Raw genomic sequence first — 13642 nt, forward strand, 5'->3', positions numbered from 1 at the left:
GTTCAACTAATTCAGTCATAGATCTTTAAATATAAAATTTTATCGCTTGTGTTCTGTTGCCAATTGTGACAATTGGACTGAGCGGGATTTGAATGGCGGATGGTGCATGCTAATAGGAGACTCTTCCAATGTCTCGCTCCTTTTTTTGGGTTCATACTATTCCTTCAGTTTTTACCTTATGTTGTCTTCTTCATCAATGTATGTGATTTGAACATCGGTAGAGAACTAATCCCTATATTTTTTTAATTTTGCATCTTTTTTTAATTCAAGAAACAGGTTTTTTTTAAATTATTATTTTCGCAGATAGTTGAATGACATACAAGTATAAGCCAGAAAACCATTTACTATTCATTACAAAGATTTGATTTTTCAAAAGAAGTATTACAAAATTTTTGATATATTTTAAAAGAAAGAAGATGTATGTGGAAAAAAAGATATGATTATATATGTCAACTTGACAGACTCTTACCAAAACAATTTATTCCAAAATAGACATTTAACAGAAACCATGATGTCCTAATCATTTAACCAACGTAAAAAATATTCCTGACTTTGGACAAATACATTGAAATGTGATAGGATTGAACTGATATTCACCCAGCCTTCTCTAAATAATTGGTCCATTTATGGTGTAATGTTTGTAAATTTTTTTTTTTGGGTAGTTTTTTGTCTTTTTGTCATTACCACATTGTTGTTAGTCCTTATTCGAAGAAGATTAACCGTTATCTACTTCTTATTTCTAAGGAATATATTGTTGTTATACACATATTTTGTGTTAAGTTTAATTGTTCATAGCTATTGGGATCGAGAGTTCATTAAAAGCTAAATATACGGTTTGTTGATTGATTGATTGATTGACTGATTGATTGGTGGTTGCTTTACGCCGCATCAGCACAAAAAGCTATATCGCGGCGAGAGCTATTTTAAGTATTATAACAAAACGTTTTTTTTCAAAAATCAGACAAAAAGTTTAAATTTATCAAAACTTAATTTAAAACGAAAATACTTATTTACAATATACGGTTTGTGATCATGTCTATAATTTCTTAAACTTTGTTTTTAGTGACTAATTATGCCATTGACGCTTAATTCATGGTTGTAAAACAAGCATAGTGTTGGTACTGAATGAAAGATGTTAGTATTGCCAGTGTATCATATTGTGGTCACTAAACGTGAACTTCCTAAATTGATCTAAAATAAAAATAAGTAAACCACAACTGAAAAATTAACATTCAATTTTATAACGTTTTAAAAATACATATGTACATACTTAAAGTTTCCTGGTATTGTGTAGCGACAACAGTTTTCTACTTATATTTTTAAAACATTACTGGGTTGTCAATGTTAATGGATATCAAAGTAATTGTTTTTCACAAATAAAACGATTTGTATTGCTGCAATTATCACCAGACCATGTTCCCTGCAAGGAAGATGATTTAATACAAAAATCATTATCTCCTTTTGGTTCTTTAAGCCACGGAAGGTAAGTCGCACCACTGCCATCTATCCATCTGTATGACCGATTCCTTAGTTTCTGTAATCCGATCCAAAAATCAGCACCTGATTGCTTAGAAGTGTGACTTACTATAAAATTGTATTCCTCTTTAGAACGAATAATAACTAAATCTGAATCATTGTTCTTACAAAGTTTACGAGCTTCAGTAAAATTAGCCAGTGATATATCAATTGAATAACAAGAATTGTTATAATATATAAAGTCACCAGGCCCACATCTTAAATAAATTTGCACTTTGCATATAAATCTGAACGACATAAAACAATTGTTGTCATTCCACGTTCGATAGTATGTCTCTGCACAGTTTTCGTTATCATTGATGTTATTCGGTTCTGATGTTCCCCAATCAGTATAATTCATAATCGTTCCGTCACTCCAGACATACCTCCCATTGTTTTGAAAATTGCTGAGTCCTATCCACTTTTAATTCTGCGTAAAACTATCGTGTAGAAATTTGCTTTCCCTTTCATTATGAACACTTGCAAGATCAGTTCCAATACTACGACAATAGTCACGAGCCTGGAACCATGTACGCTGTTCTGAAAACTCTTTATAACACCACATACCAAATCTCTTCCAGTCATTTGGACAATCTGTCCGAATTTCTGATATCCGGAAACTTGTGTTTGCATTTCCATTATTTTCTATTACTTTTGAAGGATTATGCACTTTTGTTTTGTATCGAAATTGTATTACAAAGTACGTTAATCCAGCTGCTAATGCACATGCTATTATAGTAACAGAAGTGAACGCTATCCATAATTTTATTCGACATTTGTAATCAGCAATAACAGATGAATAGTTTTCATTTGAACTTGTTGGTTGTAAGACGTCATAGTGTCGATGATTATTTGAAATGGTTGCAAGACCTGTATATCCTATCTCATCAAAAGGTTCTGCGTATGTATCATATATGCTCTCCATTGTAATGTTCATTATACAGGCTTTATTGTCTACAATGACAGTTTATCGTTACAAAGTTTACACAGGCGGATATAAATTAACATTTTATGTACAAAATCACATTGTATAATGCGCTACGGAGAATACTAAAGCACTATTTAGTAGGTTTAGTGAGGACAAGTCTGGAAAACACACAGTTCACCAATCAAAACAAAAGACAACTTTTATTTCCGTGACAATATATCTTATACCTACTTACGTGTCTGACCCATTACAAATACACATATTACATTTTCTTTCACTGTTGTTACAAGCAGGTGATAATCGGATATTAACCCTATGCAATCGCCAATTACATATGCATTAAACATAGTTTATATTTGTATAACAGAGCAAAAAAGATAAAACACAAGCGATCGAAATGAAGAACAGCTTCTCCATATATACGTATATACAATAATATACATACAGATTAATAATTGGCAATTTGTTAGCGCATCAGACTGACACGGGAAGTCTTTGGTAGCAATACACAGTTAGGATTGTTAGTTTCGCATTTTGGCCCCGGTGGATTTTTTTTATAAAAGATAAACCCAAGTTAAAAGTATGTTAAAATTAAGAATATTGAAAATTGTTGCTACGAAAGTGGTTTTAATGGAAAGGTATGATTCCAGAGAAGAGATTGAACCATGTTTTGTTCATAGGAAGTGCAAATTTCGGGTTCATATTCATGTCCATTCCAGTAGTGACTCTGAAATTATATCAGCATTTGTTGACTGTTTTGGAAAGATGTGAATTTAGCACGAACTTTTGAAAGGTAATTTGCGGGAAAATGAGACAAAAGACACCCACTTTTTTTTCCATTTTTTGAAAAGGCTATATATCAGTGTTGAAACAATGTATGTCTGATATTCATTGAAATTCTGGTTTAAAGATATTTTTAAGCCTGTTATGGGGGGTCTCGCAGCCATTTTTGAAGAAAAAATAAGAAAAATAACACCATATGTTTCCATGGATACTGAACTTATGTAATTTAGTTTTATCCTTTTTGTAAGTGATTTGGAATCTGCTAAGAAATAGGATTCTAAATATGTATACATGTTTGGGTATTAATGTTAAAATGGCAATATCCATTTCAAAATGCCTGTCCATGTTCCTGCACTTAGAAACCCAATTTCAGCTTCAAATGCTAACTGTTTATTGCTACCTTATGGTTAAATTTAATGGCCCAATGTTAACTTCTTAAAAATGAAATTATTCAGTTTTGGTCCAATACATTGGCTAAAACAGTTAAATACAGCTTATGCGAAATGAAATCACTATTTTTTTCTGACATTTTGTGTACTATGTCATTAAATTGCTTCTTGAATGACTTTTTAAGGCTCATTGTGGTGACGTCTTTATGAGGTAAGCAACAGTTTTTAGACGTCATCAGATGTGGAGGTGTAGATACACTCATTTTAACACAGTATGCAAGCAATTTTATTAAATGCAAAGAAAATAGTATAAAATAAATATAAATATATAATTTTATTTACAATAGTATAACTATAATTTCTTTCAGACTAGAATATAACTTGTACTTTGTATAGCTTTAAAGCCAGCATGTCAGAAATTTATACATGTCAATTAACTGTCCGTGAACGATTAAAGTTAGAAAAAAAATTAACCAATTTTGAAATGAAATCTGGTTGCCATATATGGAGTGGGGGTAATTTATCAACTGATGGATATGGCACTTTAAGAATGGTTTTTCGAGGGAAGCGAAAACGGTTTTTCGTACATCGTCTTTTGTATTTTTTAAAAGTTCAACATAAATTGTGTCCTGCTTTTCATGTATCGCATCTTTGTCATTCAAAGCTATGCATTAAATATGAACATTTATCATATGAAACTAAAAATATAAATGAAGCAAGAAATAATTGCAAAAGAAATGGAGAATGTATTGGCCATAGAAGCTATAGAAAATGCATTTTATAGATAAACATTTGGTAAGAGGGAAAGTTTTAATTATTTTTTTTATTAGCTGCTTATTTCATTTGGCAAAGGCGTACGCATAAACTTTTTTTTACTGTTAATGAAGCGTGTTGTTTTGTACCAAGGAGTCTTTTTCCTCTGAAGATGGTAACGGTCACTGTCATCCCGTTTTACCATGTTCCTAAAGAATGTATTAAATTTGGTATATTTGATTCCAGTTTGTTTTGCAATTAATAGAGCAGATCTCCCTGTGCCAATAGAAGCCGAATGTACTGCAGAGTGACAAAGTGCCGAAAAATTTCTGCTCCATACTGTGTTCTTGGGGCTTAAGTAAAAACCCTGTGATGTAAGCTCTCAGATTTATTTGTATTTAGAAGACGAGAAAGTTTTTGTAAGATTTCGAAAGATAGAGACTTTTGTATTGCAATTTTCAATTTCTGCTCGTCTTCTGTGCTAAATTCTAAGTGTCTCCCATACGGCAAAAAATTTGTATTGTATGCAGCCAAATGTGCGATGCAGACCATTGAATTTCTTTTACAATTTGTATGCCTACCACTGAAACATGAAACACTATTTTCTATTGCTGCCATCGCTTTTTCGCAAAAAGTGTCCTCAAAAGGAAAGTTTTTCTTGATGCGCACTATTTCCAAACGCACTCTTGCACGAACACAAGTAGCCAATCTTTGTAAAAATATGTCTCTGTTTGTATGAACGGGAGTGCGAGTCAATTTCAAATTTTTAACATTTTTTTTGAATGGTGCGCATCTTGTGAATAAAACATGTGTAATGCCGTATGGTGTAGCCAAAATTGTCTGAAGTTTCCCTTATGGTTTTTGATAGTTGAGCGCTTGCATCACAGGTGACAGAATTTATTTTAAGTATCCCCCCTGAATTTACCTTTTGTAGATTTGATTTGGCCGATTTAGCTTCACTTGAAGAAATAGACTCCTCGGTAGAATATTTTTTTTTACAATTTTCATTTATGTGGCTACATTTTCTTTTTCGACATAATTTATTTTTTACATCTAAAGCTATCGTTAACTTCTTTGTAGTATTTAACTCAACTAGTGGAGTAAAAGATTGCGTACCTGCTTCACCACCAGCTTGAGGCCTATTGTTATATGATGTATCTGTTTCCACATCAATAAATTGGTCGTGACCCAGCATATCGTCCACATTTTTAACAAACAGCTGATTTTCAACCATAGACTTTTCATTTAATGAAAGCATTTTGTCACAGATCTTGCTAACCTTACGTTGAATTAGAGTCAGAGATGGTGGTTGAATGTTCAGACAAGACAGAAAAAAAAACTATGTCAATTTCCACATTTTTTCTTTATCACTGGAATGGCTAAAGCTTCGTTTAAAACACCAGGATTTGGTCCAGGAATGTTTGTATTTTCAATCGTGTGGAACATTTCAATCAAAACAGAACGAAAAGAACAGTTTCTACATGATACTGTTATTGATACACAGATACCGTTTCTATCAACAACTTGCACTGAAGGATCTGGTGATTTACACCGAGTTCTCAAAATAAAGTGCGGTGTGAATCCAGCAATTGCACTTGAAATTTTATTAACATTGACAATAATGTTTTCGTTTTCATCATAGTTACTGTTATTTGGCTTGTTTACCTGTTTTTTTGGGTCTCAGCTTTGTTGGAAGTATCAAAGCTTCATTCGGTTTACAACCAGCCCATTTTGCCTCTGTGTTGAGGGCTTCATCATAAATTGACTTATCTGGTCTTGAAATACTAATGGAATCAGAAGAATGAATATCTGTAGAGTGAGAAGAATGAGGATCAGCAGAATAAGAAAGATGAAGATCAGAAGAATGACATGAAGCACAAGAATCATTATTGTAAGCAATCCCATTTAACGAAGAAGAACTGCTGTCTGCATCTGATGATTTTGATCCAGAATCCTTATCTTTCTTCCAAAGTATGTTTCCTTGTTTAAATGTAGCCTTTTGTTTAGTTGATTTTCTTTTTGCAACCATTTTTTTTAGTTGATAGTTTGTTACTATACACTTTGATGTTGCTAACCAGTATTTATGACGTCACTTTTACCTTTAAGACGTCATCATTATTGGAAGGGCAGATAATTACAATATAAATTTTAAAAGACACTAACCACTATATTTCAAGATATTTTATTTAAAGGTAGAGTGTAATTTCATTGCAAATTATCTTATCTGAACAACTTAAAAATAACAATACAAAAAATTGTTTTTTTCATTGAATTTTAAGAATTATCTGCCCTTTGACATTAAATCTTTAAAGTGCAGTTTTTTCAAATCAAGGTACAATTTTTCTTGCAAACTGATATGAATCTTTTATTAGGAACAAGCAAATAGAAAAAAATAATACTTTAAAAGGAGGAAATGTGTTCTTTGAATAAATCTTGTGTTAAGAAATAGTAAAATCATTCAGAATTTTGGAGAATTTTTTTTTTTTCTGTTTTGTTTTTTGTTTTGTTGCCCATAGCAACAACATTTTCCACCTGAAACTGTTTCCTTTTTTTCTCCATACACTTAGCATAGTTACCAGATACTATAAATATGCTTTAATTGGAAAAAATTGACTTCTATTTCAAATTTCATACTAGTCACCCTTTACCTGAAACACCACATTTTCCTCTGCAAAACTTGCACCATTTTCTTATATAGCATGTTATCTTTATCAAGTCATAGCTCTGGCTATTTTCATCCGATCTTGGCAAATAAGAGACCAATTGACTCGAAATATTGTAAATTTAATAGAAATAAAAGGATTCAATTTAAAAAAACATTTTATTTATTCTTTAAGGTAGCAATACACAGTTAGGATTGTTAGTTTCGCATTTTGGCCCCGGTGGATTTTTTTTATAAAAGATAAACCCAAGTTAAAAGTATGTTAAAATTAAGAATATTGAAAATTGTTGCTATGAAAGTGGTTTTAATGGAAAGGTATGATTCCAGAGAAGAGATTGAACCATGTTTTGTTCATAGGAAGGGCAAATTTCGGGTTCATATTCATGTCCATTCCAGTAGTGACTCTGAAATTATATCAGCATTTGTTGACTGTTTTGGAAAGATGTGAATTTAGCACGAACTTTTGAAAGGTAATTTGCGGGAAAATGAGACGAAAGACACCCACTTTTTTTTTTCCATTTTTTGAAAAGGCTATATATCAATGTTGAAACAATGTATGTCTGATATTCATTGAAATTCTGGTTCAAAGATATTTTTAAGCCTGTTATGGGGGGTCTCGCAGCCATTTTTGAAGAAAAAATAAGAAAAATAACACCATATGTTTCCATGGATACTGAACTTATGTAATTTAGTTTTATCCTTTTTGTAAGTGATTTGGAATCTGCTAAGAAATAGGATTCTAAATATGTATACATGTTTGGGTATTAATGTTAAAATGGCAATATCCATTTCAAAATGCCTGTCCATGTTCCTGCACTTAGAGACCCAATTTCAGCTTCAAATGCTAACTGTTTATTGCTACCTTTGAATGATAACCAGGCCGATATTGAAATAGTCGTGTTTTATTTTGATTTTTCATATACTTCCAATGTACGAACGCAACCAGGCTTATAACAGACTGACCACTTGTTATCAGATAGGGCTGACAAGGAGTTATCAACCAGCGTGCTTTCATACAGTTCTTTAAAACGTTTATTCACATTTCGGTTTCTTTGGTAACTTACGCCTCTCTTGTTGATTCAGTAAATAACATTCATCTTATGGTACCATCTGTAATACCTTAAGGGGTAATTACAATAAAAATTCAAACGTTTAAGGCTGGATCGAAATGCATAAAATTGAGAATGGAAATGGGGAATGTGTCAAAGAGACAACAACCCGACCATAGAGCAGACTATTTTGTTGTGTTTTCATAAATTGTATTAAAAAGTCACAAACCTTATACCAAGTCAGGAATATGACAGTTGCTATCCATTCGTTTGATGTGTTTGAGCTTTTGATTGGAACTTTCCGTTTTGAATTTTACGCGGAGTTCAGTATTATGTGATTTCAATTTTTGATATCATGGAAAACTTCAAAACAATGCTTATCATCCAAATAACCACAGTTGATTTTATTCTATTTTTATTGAGCTATACACAAATAAGACATAAATAAACAATAGAAACCAATCATAATTGCGAAAGAGAAAACACTAATTTGATTGACATGGAAGGCTGTTGCGACCAGAGAAGAAAGTATGAAATGTTAAATGCAAAGGTTTGCGAAAATGTAATAAGATTTACTTAATACACACCTGATATACTATTGACAATTAAGAAAGAATAGTGTATATATATATATATATATATACTTAGTTAGCTATACAAAAAAAATGTGTTTTTATAGCGATTAAGATTATAACACAAAATTGACTGCTGTAATTTTTTACAATTTTACCTATTATGTCTGTTTGTTTTGCTCACACATTTTTGTCAATATAATAGAAATTTATGCGACTGTCATACAACTGAGAGGTTTAGCTAGCTATAAAATCCACCATTTTCTACATAAAAAAATGTCTGTACCAAGTTGGGAATAGTTTGTTTCCTTTTGTTTCATGCTTTTGAGCTTTTGATTTTGCCATTTGATAAAGGACTTTCCGTTTTGAATTTTCCTTGGGATTCATTAGTTTTGCTATTTTACTTTTTTTTGTATATATAATACAATCAAATGGAAATCGTGTTTCATCAACCAATCGTGATGATATCGATATCTTTCACGGTTGCATTTGCTTTATTAATCCCCAAAATGATGATGACGTTATTTAATCGATATTGTGAAAATGGTGTCCAATCTTATCCAGACCTCCATGTTTGACATTATGATATATATTGTAACAGTCTGGCCTTCAAATATTCTTTTCTTTAAGGTTTGGTATTATTTGCTGAATTATAAATTTCACTTCTACTTTATCATAAGTAGTTAAATTTTTAATGAAACATTAAAGCTATGTTGTTGTCTAATTGACGTGTTCTTCAAATCGTCTAGTGGAATGATTAAACCTTGGGTCTCTTTAGAGAACGAATGATAACTAAATCTGCACTATTTTTCTATCCATAATATTTTTTTGGACATTTATTATCAGCAATAACAGATAAATAATTTATTTGAACTTGTTGGTTGTTAGTCGTCATAATTTCGATGATCTGAAATGGCTGCAATATGTGTATATCCTACCTCGTCATTAGGTTCTGCGTGTGTATCATATATGCATTATCCATTATACAGGCTTTATCGTCTGCAATGATTGTTTCTCGTTGCAAAGTTTTTCACGGGCGGATATAAATAAACATTGTATGTACAAAATCACGTTCTATAATGCGCTACGAATGATACTATAGCACTATTTATGACAAGTATGGAAAACACAGATGACAAGTCTGGAAGACACAGACTTCACCAATTAAATAAAAAAAAATCTATTTCCATGGCAATATATCATACCTAACTTATGTATCTTACATATCACGTGTATATATTACATTTGTTATGTTTTCATTTTAGTTATTCCTACAGCCCTTAGATGCTGTTGACGTCCCAAAAATACGTGTCTGGTGTAATGGTGTATGGGATATGGTGCAATGGTAGAAGGTGTATGGTGTAAGGGGAATGGTGTAATGGTGTAACTTGCTATCGGGAATGATGTGAATGAATGGTGTACGACATTTAAAACTATGCAAAATATTGATAAAAACTGTTTTTTAATTTTATACATTAATTTACAATATTGTGATCAAAATTCGTTTTTTAAAATAAATAAAAAATTTTGTAGTCGCACGCTTTCTTTGAAAGTAAATTGCATTATGGTGTTATGTGTAAGGTGTATGGTGCAAAGGTGTAACGTGTATGGTGTAATGGCACAGGGTGTATGGTGTAATGGTGTATGGTGAATGGTGTAATGGTGTATGGTGTTAGTGGGAAGTTTACACCATCCAAGGACTGTAATTGGTTTTTTTTTTTTTTCGTTCTTGTTACAAATAGAAGATAATCCGATTTAAAACCTGTACAATCGCCAATAATAAATGCATTAATATTATTATATTTGTAAAACATCGCAAAACAGATGACACAAGATACTCGAATTGTAGAACAGCTTCTCTATATGTACGTATATATAAAATTATACAAACATATTAATAAATGGCAATTGATAAGGGCCATGAACTAACATGGGACAGTCTTTGAATGATTACCGGGCCAATATTGAATAAGTTGTGTATTATTTTGCTTATCATATAGTTCAAATGTACGAACGCAACACGGTTTATAACCCATAACACATTGACCAAGTGATATCGGATAGGGCCGACATGCGGTTATCCACCAGCGGGTTTTTTAACAGTTCTTTAAAACGTTATTTACATCTCAGTTTCATTTGTATCTTACGCCTCTCTTGTTAATTCGGTAAATATCATTCATCTCTTTTTTTCTGCAGATACAAAACTGGTCACATTTTTATTCAGAAATGAAATATATGTATAACATGCAAATAATACTCTACAGCTTTCACCACTTTGCGGAATTGGCAGTACCGAATATATTTTGTTCGAAGCATACTCAACTGAAAAATCAAGTATTTGGCGAATTGTCCATATAATATATTTTGTTTATCATATAAGGTAATGATGTAGCATATTGCATAATCCTAGGTACTTTATTTTTATGATTTGCACCACGTGACTTCGGCCCTTTTGCTTAAGTTATTTCCACTTGTCGTTGATTGGAAATTATATATATATAACAAATTTGAAGATAATCTAGTCTTTTCCCGTCTTGAGTCTTAAACTAACGAGTCTTTAAAAACTTCTTTAAGCGGATATCTACAAATGTGTTGTAAAAGTCTTAAGAAAAATGCTTTAAATTTGACAATTTACGAAATGGGAAGGTAAAAAATCATCATATTTTTATGAGAATTTGGTCAAAACTCAAGAGAACATCTCAGATAAGACTTGTTTACCCTGAAAATTCAACCTACAAGGTGTATCCCTATAAGAGGACAAATCATGAAAAATATCTATGTATATCTTTATTTCTATTTTGAAATTTATATTTTACGAATTTTTCGTTATTTTATATAGCAATTACACTACGGTTACGCCTCCGATTTTCAAACTGAAAGGACGACAGTTTTCAAAGTAGACAATGTTCATTTGTTCACGAACAAAAGGCAAAAAGCATGTACAATTCACCTATATGCGGACAAATTGTTCATCTGGCTTAGGATTTGTCATATTTGGGTATTTATTTAGGGGGCAGGTATAATCCTAATGTAATGGATGGCATCATTAAGGCAATATGGCCGCTATGCAAATTTGCAAATTACTCCACATTTTGCAATATGGTGAATCATTGTCCATCGATTATAGGATGTGAAGCAAAATTGTTGAGAGCTTTTTAACAAGCTTTTAACCATAGCCATCATGCATCTCATTTCAGCCTCAATCAAAGTTAAATATTAACGTTGTTTGATATTATGGAAAACTTCCAGGCAAGGCTTATCATCAGCCACAGTTGATTAATACAGTTCTATTTATATGGTAGCTATACAAATATAGGACATAAAAAACATAGTGATTTTATCTTACATAGTTACAATTGAAACAAATCATAATTGCGAAAGAGAAAACACTTATTTGATAGACATAAAAGGCTGTTGTGACCAGAGAAGAAAATACGAAATTTGTAATGCATAATTTCATGTAAATAAAATGGGTTTTACTTAAAACACACCTGGTATACTATTGACAATTAGGAAAGAATAGTGCTTGTTTATTAACAAGTTCAAAAATCATGAAACTAATATCAAAAATATAAAAAATAACAGATGCTGGTGTTGGTTATATGAAAGATTGAAGAATTTGTTTGCCTCAAAAACAGTGGCTATCATTAAATTGTTGTTTTCAAATTTTGAAAAATGTTGAAACTAAGAACGCATCAAACGCTTATAATCTGAACGCTAAACACGCGGATCGTCTTCACAAGACTCGTTAATGGCGCTCTAGTCAAAATACTCGGTAAGAAAAATTGATTAGGAGGTTTTGGAGCATTGAAAACCAAACATTCCAAAACGTTTTTCCGAATATTGCATAGACCATCTATTCCTGGGGGAACAACTCTTTTTTAGCAAATGATTTTAACTTAACTTCTCTGAAAATTTTCAAACAATGACGTTTTAATGATATTGCATGTCAATACAGAAATTATGGGCTTGTCGGACATGTCAGCAAAAGCATCAACCCAGTTAATGATATTCGGCTGCTTTTAAATTTTTTCAAAAGTATCAAACAAGAAATGTTAACATGAGATAGCTTGCAATTTTATTTTCTATATGATTCTATTTTCAAAGGGCATAGATTTTGAAACTCCTGTAAAAACGATTGGTCAGCACTGTTCCAACTTCTTTCTTGCGTAAACTTTTGATAAATCTTACAAGAAATGATGGTTTGAGAGTTGAATAGTGACGACAATCTGCACACGGCACGCATATTGGTCTTTTAATTGCGTGGTTGCAGTGATAATTTCATTAATTCACAAGCACTTCATAGTGTGAACATCACCTGGGTATTCGATGTGTTGAAAGAGACTATAAACACAAGCAATACTATACAGTAGTAATGATATACAATCTACATATATATACATGTTTACATAATAATCAAATCTTTAAATGTCGTTATTTGCCTTGAAAATACGTATTTATCATAGAAATGAACTGATAATTCCTTGGGGCTTATGGAAAACACTAAATACCTATTTGGTGACTTTTCTCTTAATTTTCAGTTTGACTCCAATTCAACATTTTATAGTTTTTACAAAATTATCATCATTGGACTCTTTCGTCATTAGTCAATACATAAAATCGCGATACAAAAAAGCGAACGCAAGCCGTTCAATACACAATTAATGTGCAATGCAAAAAAAAAGATATTCTACATAGTTTCTAGGTGACAAAATTTTCATTTTGTTTTGAGTATTGCTAAAATACACAAGCAACGAATGGAGACCTTTAGTGTTTTACCTATTTATTTTTGTGTTTTTCATTTTATGCTTTCATAACTTACTTCCGGATTTGACCAGTTTTGGGAAATTCATTGGAATCTCCTTACAACGAATTATGCAGCAATGGCTAGAGACTGACGGAGTCCTTTCGAAACTTAAAATGCATGAACAGTAATCTTTAACTGATATCAATTTTAGTGTTTTTCACTTGTGAACTTTCAAAATATAAAT

General features: G+C 31.7%; 2 protein-coding genes across 2 annotated transcripts; both read right to left on the minus strand.

The window, feature by feature from the left end:
• Positions 1-1272: 1272 nt before the first annotated feature.
• On the minus strand, positions 1273-4372 carry LOC127706642 (snaclec 1-like). Its single transcript, XM_052211297.1, has 3 exons — positions 4315-4372; positions 2213-2244; positions 1273-1936 (listed from the first exon to the last, which is right to left on the minus strand). Exons 1-3 carry the CDS (start codon positions 4370-4372, stop codon positions 1355-1357), a joined length of 672 nt encoding a protein of 223 aa, XP_052067257.1. The 3' UTR covers positions 1273-1354.
• A 184-nt stretch (positions 4373-4556) lies between these two features.
• Positions 4557-6397, minus strand: LOC127706643 (uncharacterized). The gene is made up of 3 exons (XM_052211298.1): positions 6104-6397; positions 5420-5707; positions 4557-4577 (listed from the first exon to the last, which is right to left on the minus strand). Exons 1-3 carry the CDS (start codon positions 6395-6397, stop codon positions 4557-4559), a joined length of 603 nt encoding a protein of 200 aa, XP_052067258.1.
• Positions 6398-13642: the final 7245 nt, after the last annotated feature.

Source organism: Mytilus californianus, unplaced genomic scaffold, assembly GCF_021869535.1.
Source record: "Mytilus californianus isolate M0D057914Y unplaced genomic scaffold, xbMytCali1.0.p SCAF_6, whole genome shotgun sequence".
NCBI classification, from domain to species: domain Eukaryota; kingdom Metazoa; phylum Mollusca; class Bivalvia; order Mytilida; family Mytilidae; genus Mytilus; species Mytilus californianus.